Source organism: Parasteatoda tepidariorum, chromosome X2, assembly GCF_043381705.1.
Source record: "Parasteatoda tepidariorum isolate YZ-2023 chromosome X2, CAS_Ptep_4.0, whole genome shotgun sequence".
Classification (NCBI taxonomy): Eukaryota; Metazoa; Arthropoda; class Arachnida; order Araneae; family Theridiidae; genus Parasteatoda; species Parasteatoda tepidariorum.
Genome location: NC_092215.1, coordinates 16,583,602 through 16,597,415, shown reverse-complemented (window position 1 = coordinate 16,597,415; position 13,814 = coordinate 16,583,602). Strand labels below are relative to the sequence as shown.

General features: G+C 28.6%; 1 protein-coding gene across 3 annotated transcripts in view; it reads left to right on the top strand.

Annotated features, from left to right (window-relative positions):
* The window catches only part of LOC107439819 (unextended protein), a 100,896-nt gene that overhangs the window by 72,480 nt on the left and 14,602 nt on the right, over nt 1–13,814 (top strand). For all 3 annotated transcript variants that reach the window (XM_016052532.3, XM_016052533.3, XM_071188284.1), the window contains 2 exons: nt 7,445–7,588; nt 7,669–7,812. In XM_016052532.3, the coding sequence (XP_015908018.1) occupies nt 7,445–7,588; nt 7,669–7,812 (288 nt within the window). The remainder of the gene's footprint in view (nt 1–7,444; nt 7,589–7,668; nt 7,813–13,814) is intronic.

Here is a 13,814-nt window from a genome sequence, read left to right as displayed (position 1 = left end):
GCTGTCTTTAATTTAAGCCATATCTGTGCAAAACATTCATGCATACGAAATTTCAAAGCAATCGGATGATTGCTTCTTGGTGCATCGATTTTTTTGTTATAGAGTGTATATACATTTATACACCTGGAAGTTCTGACTGCCGTAGTGTGTGCTATAGAGTGGGTGTGAAATAATAATGCTGTGGTTGACAAAATTATTCTAATCGAATAGTAAACTACAAATCTTTCTACCACTTAAAAAATTTGATTTTTTTAAATAATTAATAAATGAATAAAAATAATATAATAAAATTTTTTAAAAAAAAGGCTCCGGTTGAAAACCTGAAAATTGCCAGGTCTGTCTGTTCGATTGAAAATAATGCTAAAGACAAAAAACGTGTGATCTTTACTTATCACATCATAAATTAAATAGTATTATCGTCTTCTTTCTACCACGCACTATGTACTAGAGAAGTAAGGACGCTTAGTAATCACATAATCCCAAACGGGAGTTTAAAAAACATTAGTTCGGTCTATGTTTTTAAGGTGCATAAATGCTGTAGCTTGTTAACAGAAACAGATTGCTGACTTGAAATCAGCGATGTGAAAATATCTGAGATCTGATAGAGAACAAAATCTCGTGGAGAAAAAAAAAATTGTTCCTCAGTGTAATTAGGTGGAAAACAATAAAACCATTGTCTAAATCTGACTTATCAAAACAATTTTATGAGAAAGACCAGCAAGTAGGAGGTTGGAAGTTTAAAAAAAAAAAAAAAAAAAAAATAAATACACATNTTTAAAAAAAAAAAAAAAAAAAAAAAAAAGAGGCTCGAAAACTGAATATTAAAAATTAGAGAAATGTTGCAGTAGATTTGGAGGGGAGAAAAAACTGAATAAAAGCACATAGGTGGAAAATCCAATGCCTACAAGGGGCTGTGGTGCTTGTTGGATGAAACCAAAAAGCGTTTTTAATAATTATTCAACTAGTCAAGACAAAAGTGAATTTACTTAATTTAGTATTTCCACCCTTTCAGTTATTATCTTCCTTGGTATTAACTTCTCTTCAAGGATGGTAGGTTTCTTTCGCTGTGGAAAAAAACTGCTTTGGGAGAAATAGGTTTCTTTCTACTTAAGTGGTAAGAAATGGAATAAACTCTTTTTCAAAAGGAAATATCAAATACTAACAGCCTTGTCATCATCGTTTTACATTAAGAGCTGGTGTGTGGGATTACTTATAATTTACTTTTTAGTGTTCTTAGTCAATTTTGAGCCCTGATTTAAAATTCGTAATGCAAAATTTTATTACTCGGTGTAATATTTGAACTACCGCTTATCTGTAAGAAATTCGAATTCCCTTTCTGGCAGTTGTGTTAAAGAAAATTGTAAGCAATATGAATGATCTGTAACTCATCTAAAACAGTTAAAAAAAATTTCTTCATAGCTCTTTCTTCCTTTCTGTTAGTGAGAAAATGCTGAATTTATTTTATTTAATATTTTATATAACCTGCGTTAAACTGCCGTCCCAATTCTGAGTAGAAGACTATCAATAATAATCTCAGATGACTTGTAATTTTGAACCTAAACCTGAAGACAAGGGAGCCCTTGGATCAAGCATTACGACCAAAGCTTTCATCGTGGACTTTTTGATTAAACTAACCCGCATTTGCGTTACAGGGAGCGGAAAACCACGAAAACCTATTATGGTTATCACGACGACAAAGTGATTCTAACCTATGATCCATCGACCACTGAGGATAGTTTGTGTCAACACTGTGGTTAGTGTAAGCTGGCAGCAGAATTCGTAACGACCAGACAACGCTGGGATTCGAACCTGGGTCACTTCATTGGGACGCTCTATCCCCTAAGCAACCAGGGCTTTCATTGTTATTATTATCTATTTTTTATATAACCGACGTTGAACAGCCGACCTAATTAAGTGTTTACGGCTACTAATGTTCAACACCGTAGCCTTGTAATTTTGAGCCCCATTCAAAAGACAAAGGAACTCCTGGATCAAGTGTTGAGAAAAATTTGCCTTCGTGGAGGACTTTTTGATAGAACTAACCCGCATTTCCGGTACATGGTGAGGAATACCATGAAAACCTCCCACGGTTAGCCTGACAGCCTTAGGGAAGTTATAAGACAGTGCTTTCAAAACATTAGTAGTTTGCGTAAAAGTTGCGTACGTTTAAGACAAAATTAACAAATTACCTTGCATATATTTTTAGTTTTCGGTTGCAATGGTTTGATATGGTGCGAAAATCGTTGTCATAACTGTCAGTACCATCTGTTGGTGAAATTCGAATCTGGTCTAAGCTAAACGCAGCAATGCATTTAATTTTTATCTCCCCCCCCTCTCTCTTTAGCTGAATTTTCAAATCGTGGATCATTTTTGAAAAATTTGATGAATCTATTTTTCCCCCCTTCATTTTCAGCCTAGAAAAACAACAAAATTATCTTTTCGAAAGTATTTCTCAATTTGTTCAATTTAAGAAAATAATTGGATTCATGGAAAATACAAATTTTTCTTCCGTTACTTTTTTTTCTCGAGATAATGAATGACATAACAAACGATATATATGAGTTCGTGTTATGATGAGAAAATACTGTAATAAATTATTAAAGAATACAATTGTGAAAGAAAGATGTGAATGGCTCTTGTTTGTACTTATCAAAAGAAAATACAAATGTGTAAATCAAAAATTGATATCTGAGATTTTTTTTTACTTATTGTATTAAATGTTATTTGTTTATCAGTTACTTAACCCTTTAATAATCGATCATTTAACATTATCGTAAAATCAGTTTTCTTTTATAGATAAAAGATAACTGATAGCTTATTTATTTGGAATATTGTCCACAAATATACTAGACTTATTTCTAAACAAACAATTGCCACTAAGTTAGTAGACCTGGCAAAGAAACACAGATAATTGTGGCAAAAAAAAATTGTAGTTGTATTAACTTAGTTCAGATTTTATCTAATATATAGTCTTTGTTGCTAAGTAAGCAATTTCTCACTAATTGATGAACTATTTTAAAAACGTATTTATTTCAATTCTGTTAATTGTTCATTCACTTCAGTTCTAAGAAGAAGAAAAATTATTTTATTTCTTTACTCTTGTAGTTGATTTTTCTTTATCCTGATCATTTGTTCATGTTGTTTATTGTTAAAAACAATTCAAGTAATATTTGTTTAAATTGTATTTTACGCCAAATTAAAAAAAAAAAAAAATTGCATCAGAGACAATTTTAATTACATATGTTTTTTTTAAAAAAGTGTTTAAATGATTATCTGTTAAATTTGGAATATTTTTTAATATAATTGAATGCATTAGATATCTTGTATGTACAGTATGTAAAGGAAGAAAAAAACCGGATCTCTCTCTGAATAACTTTTGATTCAATGATCGGATTTTCACTTTCTCGGACTCTATCTTAATGGTTCGAGGAGGTGACCTCAAATATGCTAATTATACGTGCAGATAATATTTTAAGTTACAAAATCAGACACAAAAATGTTCTTTTTGTGAATAAATATATCTGATCCAAAGTTTGGGTCCCTTAATGTTAACTTTACTTTTTGCGTATTTCGCCTTTTCTCGAGAACCTTTTGAGCTATTTGAAATTTTTTTACTCTCAATTGTAAAATTCGCTTCTTTAGAGATAATTCTAAGCAAAAAATAACTTTTAGTAAGCATTTATTTTTTCTTATTTTATTAAATAATGGTCCAAAAAAATTTTATTGTAAGATATGTAATTTTTTGCATCATTTTTAAGATAGTAACTTTATATCTCAAAATACAAAATTTGAGAAAAATAGGTTCAATAATTTCTTAGAAATTGAATTTCAAAAATGTGGTATATTTAAAATTCGATTTCTCAGGAACTATTCGACCGATATCGCTCAAATTTTGTATTTTGTCGTATAAAATTACATTTTTTAAAATGATGGTAAAATATTGCATACCTTATAATTTAAAGTTTTTTCGACTTAAATAAAATATAAAAAAGTAATAAATATTTATAAAAAGAAAATTTGCATTGAACTATCCTTCACAAATTTCACTATAGTATGCTAGTTCTCATGGAGGATTCGCATAGTATTCAAATACAACTAAAGTAACTTTTTTTTTTAAATAAAAATTTTATGGTTTGCCTGTATTTTTGTTTGCTGAAAGGAGGGGTTGTTCTGAATTTTGGGAAGGGGAAGGCGGGCATCCCTATTCAGAAATTTTTGGAATTTAGACTTGACCTGTCGAAAAAGGAAAAACAAAATAGGCGCTATTTAGTCCTAAATATATTTTTTAAATACATTTTGAATCTAATTTTTATATGTAAAAGTTTTTCAAATGTTAACTTTTAGAAGTACCAAGACATTTAACAAGAAAAGATATTCTATCTGAAATTAAATATTCACTGAAAAATTAATTAATTATTCAATGAAAATAATTTTTTAAGAAAAGGAAAAGTCATAATTATATTATTTATAAACTTATGTAAATCAAGTTAGTGATAAGATTATCTTTATGTAAAAAGATATCATCGTACTTGATTAAGACTTTATCTGTCTTTTATCAAAATCAACCATTTTTTACTGAAAATATTTTTTTTTTTTGAATGTAATTAATAACTCTGACAGTCGCTGCCCGCTTGCTCACTTGACTCTTTTAATGTTTTAAAATCGTCTAGGATTGTTTTTCTTGTTCTACACAAAACCCTCTTTGGATTGTTTGGTATGTAATTGTAGAATTCTGGTTCTAATTTCGGTAAAACTTTATGTTATGATTATTGTAAAACGTTGAAGTGAATTTGTTTTATATTTTATTGCAGATTATTTATAGAAATCAGATTGTTTGTTTAAAAAAGAATATTTTTTCTAAGAGTAGAGCGAAATTACTTCTGTTTATAGTTACATTAAAATTTAAAATTGTTAATTATCAAACAATAGTACGTCAAAGTTATTGGGTTAACCTAGCTCTCGCCATTTATTTTTTGAAATTTAAACGTTTAGATGTTTTTTACATAATGTTTTAGATTAATTGAAAGCGGATGTTTTGTTCTTCTGGAATCTATGTTTTGTTTGTTTGTCCAAGTTAAATTATTATAATTTTCAGGTTATTAAAATGGAATGTCAAGTTGTGTAATAAGAATTTTCGACACTTCTTTTTATTCGTCAAGGTTCTAAATCCGCAAAAGCTGCTCGTGACTTTTGTGATGTGTAATAAGAGGGAGCCATAGCTGAAAGAACTACTTGAGATTAGTGGCCAAGTTTAAAAAATTGAAATTTTGACCTCAATGACGCAGTCAAACTGATTTTGACGAAGAGTTATCAAAGCAACTTTTGCACAAAAATTCGCGTCTAACGATAGGGAAGATTAAATGCTCCCATTTAACTCTTTTTTTTTAAAAAAGGGGGGAATTCAGTTGCCTTCTCTATAATTTGAACACAGCTCAAAATACCAATTTATAATACGCGTTTGAAAAAAGGATACATCGCAAAGTGTGTGCCAAGAAAATAAACAAATCTTGATTTGCGCCGTTTGGAAAGAAAGACATGGCTTCAAATGCATATTTATGAAAATAGACGTCAAATGCGTTTTAATAAAAATTGACGTAGCTTTAAAACGCGTGTTTTAAAAAAATGGACGTAGCTCAAATCTGTACTAAAGAAAATTAACATATGTATTTTGAATTACTCTTATGGCTATTGTATTTTAAAGAATTAACAAATAAATAAAAAATATTTGTTGTGTTGAAAAAAGCTAAGAGAATTTTCACCTTGACTTGGTATGCGCATTTTTCAAAAATAGGGCCATATTAAAAGAGGAACTCCTCGGGCTGTAGCCTCAAGTTCTTAGAAGGGGCTTCTAAAGTTAAGGAAAAGTAAAATTTATCTTCTAACGGTAAAATTGATGTGCGTAATTTTCTAAAAATTTATTTGATATTTTCAAGCGTAAGGTATTGCAATCGTTCTTTAGAATCATCAGAACGGAATTATGCATTTAGTGTAGAATTTGGAAAATAGAAAGAAAGAAAAATTGGGGTATATTAGGGCTAGGACTTGGCAACGCAAAAAATTTTATATCGTGATATATCGTCTGTTAGACATCGCGATTTATCGTCTGTTGGGCATCGCGATATAACATAAGTTCGAATATTGTTTCTTTTGAATCAAAACTGCACAATCGGAAATTTTAATCGAATATCTAAAATAAATAAATCTACAACAAAGGAAAATGTTAGTAAAAAGTGCTTTTATAACATCAATAACATCGCTTAGTTTTTTTTAAAAATTGAAATAGAGATGGATTGACTTAAAACCAAACTCTAAACAAAAATGAAGGTGTAAGCTTTGGTAAACATCAACGAGAATTAAGGATTTTGTGAGAAAAAAAAAATTTTTTTTTTAAATATATAAGAACAGTTTATTGTTACAAACAGAATAATATTTCATAAAAAAAAATTGCACAGCTCTAATCTTTAGTTTTAATAATTGAGTTTGAGCTGAGCTTACTAACCTAAATTCTGGTGTGTTAAAACCTTGCCAAACTCAGACTAACCAAGAATCGGCAATTTTATTCTTAGACTATTATAGTAATGTACCTTTCTCTATTATGCTCCTTTTCGTTTTGTGTAGCTATAACAATTATAAGTGAAAAAGTGCAATTTTTGAGCAGTCGAATAAAATGACTAGGTGCAATTCTCTTTAAAAAAATCTATAGCTATAAAAAGTTTAATAAATTTTGAAGAACTTCATTTTTTTTCATTCTTAAATTTTTTTATAAAACCCCTTTAAATTTAATTTTATATTTGTACAGTGGAGAACATATTTAAAATAGATGAAACTTTTTGCAGTATTAAATTATTTAAATCATTAACATTTTTATTCTTTTTATGAAAAATACATACTATTTTAATTAATTTCTCAAATTTCTGTTTGAATTTCATTATTTATTTCTGGAAATTAATTTTTCCACGCTTATATATTTAGAAATTATACATATCTACATATAAGTAATTTTAAAAAAATATTTCCCTTTGATTTTTCTTGTAGCTTTTTGCTAAGTTGACTCAAGTGGTAATGGAAAATAAAGTGAACATTCTGTTTTTATAAAATGTGTGCAACTATTACAAAAGTGTGACTAAATGTGTAATTTGATTTTAAAGTTTCCTCTATGTTGATATTTCGAACTACCTTTTTATTTCAACTAAAAAAATTCCATCCTTCCACTGTGTCATTAAAAAAATTAATAAATAAATAAAAAATAAATAAATAAGTTAGGAAAACTGGTTTTGGCTTTGAAGCAGAATTATAAAAACATTTTGTTATTGTTTTACTTCTAAAAAATTTATCATGTCATAAATATAGCAATAACATTTTGCTACTCAGAATTTTTTGTAAATATATTTTTATTTATAAATATATATTAAATATGTATTTAAATATACCTGAAAATTTGTAGGACGCTCTCATATGGCATTTGTTCGACATGTAAATAGCTCTGGAGAAGGTGATCCATTTTATGAAATACTTGGTGTTGTAACTCTTGAAGATGTCATAGAAGAAATATTACAATCTGAAATAATGGATGAAACTGATGTACTAAGTATGTTCAATGTTAGAACTTGTTCTCTTTATTGATTTTATATGTATCTTTGAAATTGACCCATTTTTATTTCTTAATAGCTGACAATCGAGGGAAACAACGACGAAAGGAAACACAACAAAGACAAGATTTCTCTGAATTCTGTAAAATCGGTGGAGGCCAGCAAGGAACTACTATTGTATCGCCTCAACTTGCATTGGCGGCGTATCAGTTCCTTTCAACATGTAAGTTACAGATATTGCACTTCAGCATTTTAATTAACGGAATTGTGAACAATTTCAAAATGTGTAACCTGTTTCTCTTGAAATTTGGAAGTATATATTTAGAAAATCAATTTTCTTTTAAATTAATTTTTTTTTCATTTAATTTTTTTTAATAATAATTTTAATAATTTAATAATTTTTGTTTGGTGTGTCTATTCTGCTATAACTGTTTTAAAAACTAGTAAATAGTTTGTAAGATTTGATTATTTTGCAGGTATGTTATTATAATTTGCATCAATCCACAAATTTTATCTGTTTCTTAAAATTAGTTTAAAATTACTATTAAACATGAGTCTAGAAAGGTTCAAAAAGGTTAAATTTGTAATTTTTTATGCATATTTTTATAAATCTCGTATAAAACCCAAATTACATTAGAAATTTTGATTTCTCTTGTCTTTTTTCTTCCAATTTTATTGGTATAAAAAAAAGATTTAAAAGTTAGGCAGGCTCCAGATTCCTTGGGGAAAAAATTTATTTTTATGAAAGCTAACTAGAATATAAACTAGAATATGCATTTTATTTTATCTCCCAATTTCTTATTTGAATTCAATTGATTTTGTAATTTCTCTTTAAAACACACTACTCAAAAGTTAAAGAAACTCACACTCAGCAATGGACTTTATTTCATTTCTTCTGACATTAGTTCCTTCTTTCCCTTGCTACCCACATAGACAGCATTGCTCGCTCACAAAACTGAACATTCTGTCCCACGTTGTACTGGTTCAACCAGGCAATCATTGTTATACTCAACAATTAAGTGTCCTAATTAACATTCATTTAACCCTTTACACAATTAGCATTTGCAACTCTCACTTACATAAATCACTAAATGCTAATTAACAACACAGTTCATAATTCAGTAAACATAAAATATAGATTAAGTAGTTATATACATATATAGATTTTAACATTATTTGTTTGGAACATCCATTTGCCTCGTTGTTGCAGTCTGCTCAAATAGTTACCACTCTAAATTTCCACATTAATTTAACTACTCTTGTTATTTTTTAAGATGACATTTTGTTACATTGTTCTTTACATTTTGTTAAATCTGGCTCTTCAATAAAATTTAATGATCTATTTAATAAAAGTGTACAGAACTTCAAAATTGTAATTATTGGCTGACAGGGATGATTCTGCCGGGAATTCGCAATTCCCTCAATTTGTACTGTAATTATATTAAGTTTTTCATAAGTTAAGTTTATCCCTTTTACAGCCCTTTTCAAATTATATTTACATGATTATATGACTACCTCCCAAAAGCCATCAAAATTGGGAACTCTTGGCAGAATGAATTTCTACTCAATCCGTTCTGCTGCTAAATAACCAGCTAATTTTTTACTGGTTTCTAACCATTTCTTGAAGTCTTTTAATTTTATTGCTAGCTCTGAAAAAATTTTAACGTTGTCAGAAAACAATTTTGCTCATTTTCCTTTTAGAGCAGTAAACCTTTTCTACGTAGCAGTTAATGCTTCCGATGTTAAATCAGAAGTTAACTTGGTATGTATGGCTTTAAATAAATAATAAGAAAATATACATCGATACATTTTATACTAAATTCCTTTAAGTTGTCCTTCATTCTTAAAGAAAAAAGGACCACTGGAATCAACTTCAGAGCAATTAAATGGATAATCAGGTATAAGCCTTTTGTTGGGCGAGTTGTCTCTTATTTGAGTTGACACTATTAGTTTTGCTTTAAAACAAGTTATGCAATTATAGACAATTTTTCTGTAATTTAATCGACCACTTAAGGGCCAAAATTTTTCACGAATATGGTTAAGTAACGATACAGGTCCTACATGTAAATATTTCTTATGAAATATTCTATTATTATTAAAATTCATTTGTTATTCTTAGGTAAAATTTCCTGATGCTTTTTATTGAAATTAAACTTTATATTACATAAGCGAACACTGACTCATAAAATGTCATTATTATCCAAAAAGGGGCTAAGAGTCTTTAACTTACTGTTTGATAGTACACTTCCATGTTGTTTAATACTTTTTATTTCAAAAGAAAATTCTTGTTCGTGATTGTTTTTTTTTTTTTACCAGAAAGTTTTCTGCTTTTTCAAACTCCTTCATCCACATAGGACACGTTGTTTTCTGATTTGTTTTTACATTTTCCACAAACCTAAAAAGAAAACTCACAACACGTAAAATAGTTATATAATTATTGCTTAAATTAATAAAATCATTTATAAAGTTATTAACATGGATATTAAGCACAGATTGATAGTCTTCAAATTTTCTGTTGGAAGAATTTTTCAGTTCTGTATTATACTCATGGTGTATTTCACTACAGTTTATAGTTCGATTTGTGTAATCATTTCCTACAAGAAATTTGGTCCATGCCATCACAAGTTGTGATGCAAAAGTTTATCAGGATCAACCCTTCAGGGAGACTAAGCCTGCAGGATTTTTATCAGTTGGTACATGTCTCCATGGCTGATTAGGAAATAGTTCTTGTGTTGTGGCCACTCTGTTTTGAACAAAAAATTTTAAGTCTATCAGTTCCTTTTGAAGCCAGGCTATAACCATAATGGAGTATACCCAAAGGTATATTTGAGCAGTTTCTAACTTGAATGCTGCAACAACTCTTTTCACAAGTTTTGATAAAAGAACCACAGCACATAACTAAAGTCTTAGGTTAGTCAGATATTTTATAAGGGCCATTCTTGATTTGCTCGTGATAGAACTAACTTAAGTCTTATTCATTTAATTTTTACATTTACAGTAGGCTGCTGCCTTATAACATTACTATGATGCATTAGCAAAGCTATATACTTCTATAATTTTTGGAAGTTTGATGAAAATTATTAGTCTTGGAATCTCTATATTGTTGATGTTCTCTGAAGACACAAGAAATTGGTGCCACTCTCGATATCCTTTATCCGGCGAGTCATCCCAGTCCATTTTTTTAATTCTTCACAAACACTGAAGGAAGAAAAATCTTTGCTTTTGCTATAACCATGGCCACCGGACCAGTCAGGTCAAAAAGCTTGGCGTTAGTGAACAAAATGTCACATTAAGTGTTACTCTGACTAAAAAACAATCCAGGATTGGTTTCAAAGATACACCTTAAGTTTTTGTTTCTAATAGCATTACAAAATTATATTTGCATCCAGAATCTGGTGATAGTTTCACGTTATTTTCACAGAGTTGGTGTAGTTTCATGTCATCACTTTGCAAAATTCCTATTGTTGCTTAAACTCAATTGCCTCTAATCTTGCAGCACTGCAACAATTTTTGTATGGACAATCGTCCATATAAAAATTCTTTCATAAGACTGATGCAATTCCATTTGTGTAGTGATTCCATGATGCGATTTACTTGATGCATAGCATATATTACTTCTGGCTCAATTTCATTAGTAACCTCTCTCATGTGTCCCAGTTTTTCATATTCATCTTTTGCTAAACCATTCTACAGCGATCTGAGTTGTTTGAGGACAAAGTTTTTTGAGTATCCCAAACATGAGGGATTATGAAGAAGGATAAGCCAAGGGTGCCAATTTATCGAGAAGATGATGGTGGAATATTAAGGTGTGGTCGGAGTAGTTGGAGGGTGTATTCGTATAGTGGATTAGTTGAAGATATTGACAAATTGAAGATTGCGATGAAAACAGAAGATGATAAAATAATAGTTGAGCCGGATAAGAATTAATAAAAAAGCTTTTATTTAGTAGTATATTTGCAGAGCTCGAGGTATCAATATATGAATATCATTCATAAGAATTTGAGTTGAATCAATTTTTGCATAATATTTTTAAGGACAGGCCATGGGAGACAATTCCCCCACAACCTGCCTAATCAAAAGCCAAATTAAAAAGTACATGTAATTTTGTTCCCAGCGGACACAGAAGCATTGGCAGGAGATCCAAAATTGGCGATTTATTAAAATATAGCATAGCCAAAACAAGGCCAACCAGCATATCAAAATAGAGTTAAAATAATACCTTGGCGATCACGAGTCGCCAACAAATTTATGTGAATTATTACAACCATGCAACCGAAACATTTAGCCGTTGGAAAATTAGAATAAAAAGTTATAAATAGATTTTTGTTTTCGATTAAAGGCGACAGTGAATATATAAGTCTGCATTAGTAATGAAATAAAAAAATATCCGTTACATTGATCTGGAAGAGAAGAAATAAATATTTTATGTTTGTTTTAAAAAGATTAAGTTTGTGATTTATTTTAAATGTAATTCTATTAATAAAAAATCAGCTTAAGTAATGAAAGATATTTTAAAAGATAGAAAATAAATATATGTGTGCCAATTCTGGCATCACATATATCCCCGCTGAACACAGAAAAAAAAATATGTATATATATAGTATATATATATTTTTTTTTTAAATTAATGGATCTCCCCCGTGTTACAAAAAAATTTATGCATTGAAACATAATATATTCAAGAAACAAAATATTAATATACACTTATGTATAGTTAAATATTAAAGCAAAATTATTAAAAAAAATTTATGACATAAATTTATACTTCAAATATATATTTTCGATATTCATGTTATTAAATCTTATGTTGATGTAAAATTAGCTGAGCATTGTCATCACCTGGACAGGATATTCTAATTTCTCTCGATTTTGAGAAAACTTTATCAGTAACAAACAACATAATTTGCAAAATCATTTCATTTACCCAAAAAAAAAATTTTTTTTATTTTTTATACTTAATTCTTTTCCACATTGATATACCTATACAATTCAAAATATTTAAACATATAAGTGCAATTTATCTTATCATATTCTATATTTCTTATTATAAGTTAATAAAATGTTTGTTAATATCAAATGTCTATAAGTGTCAATAAAATTCTTTAGTTTATTATTAGAAACATACTGAGCATGAGCATATAATTCAAAAAAAAAAATATGAGCTTTTATTTCAGTTCTAAGTAAACAGTTGATCAGACTGCTACATTATTTACCTAGGTTTAGTCATCCCTTTTTCATAAGGGGCAAAATTATCATCTCTTATATTTCAAGAGGCAAAATTTTCATCTCTTATATTTCAAGAGGTAAAATCATCTCTTTTATTTCAGAGGCAAAATTATCTAAAAATGCAGCATGTATATCTATATTTTATTTAACATTTTTTTTTTTTAAACCTTTGAACTAATTAATATGATCTAGAAAGCATGTGATCAGGATTCCAACCTGAATTTTTGTGACACAATGTATTAACAATTATACTATCACAGCTATCTAGTATTAAATTCAAGGTAAAATAATTTTATAGTTTTTTTTTTTATTAACCCTATCAACTTCTGAATTAATGTTATAGCATGCCTATGATCAGGATTCTAACCTGAATTTTTGCATACTTGATGCATTGTATTAACATTTATACTATCATGGCTGTATATTATATTCAAGAAGATAAAAGTTATTTTTTTTTTTTTTTTACTGCATCTATAAAAATTCACTTCATTTTAATGAAGGAAAATTTTGTCATCTTATATAAAAATGCTCAATTATTCTTATTTTGAATTTCATGAATTTATTTTTAGCTCAGTTGGACACTTATTTAAAAATTAAAATACTTAAAAAATACTCGACAATTGCATTGTTCAAATCAATAGAATATTTTTTTTTATATATATAATAATGTTTCACAATTTATTTATGTTTTGATTAAACAAAATATTCATGAGTAACTGTTTGGATTAACCCTATTTAATATGCACTTTCATTGAATAAAATAGCTTACTTTCTTAAGAGAAAAACTATTTGTGACAAATATACAGTGGAAAGTCGCGTATCCGGAATCGGCGGGACTTTCCGAAGTCCGGATAATCGATTTTTCCGTATAATAGACCCCCAAGGTAAACAGAGATTAAAATGATCTGAATCTAAGAAGCAGAAATTAAATAACATTATTTTTCGGGCAATAATGTTTTAGTATTAGAATGATATCTAATCAATCAAAAACAAAATATT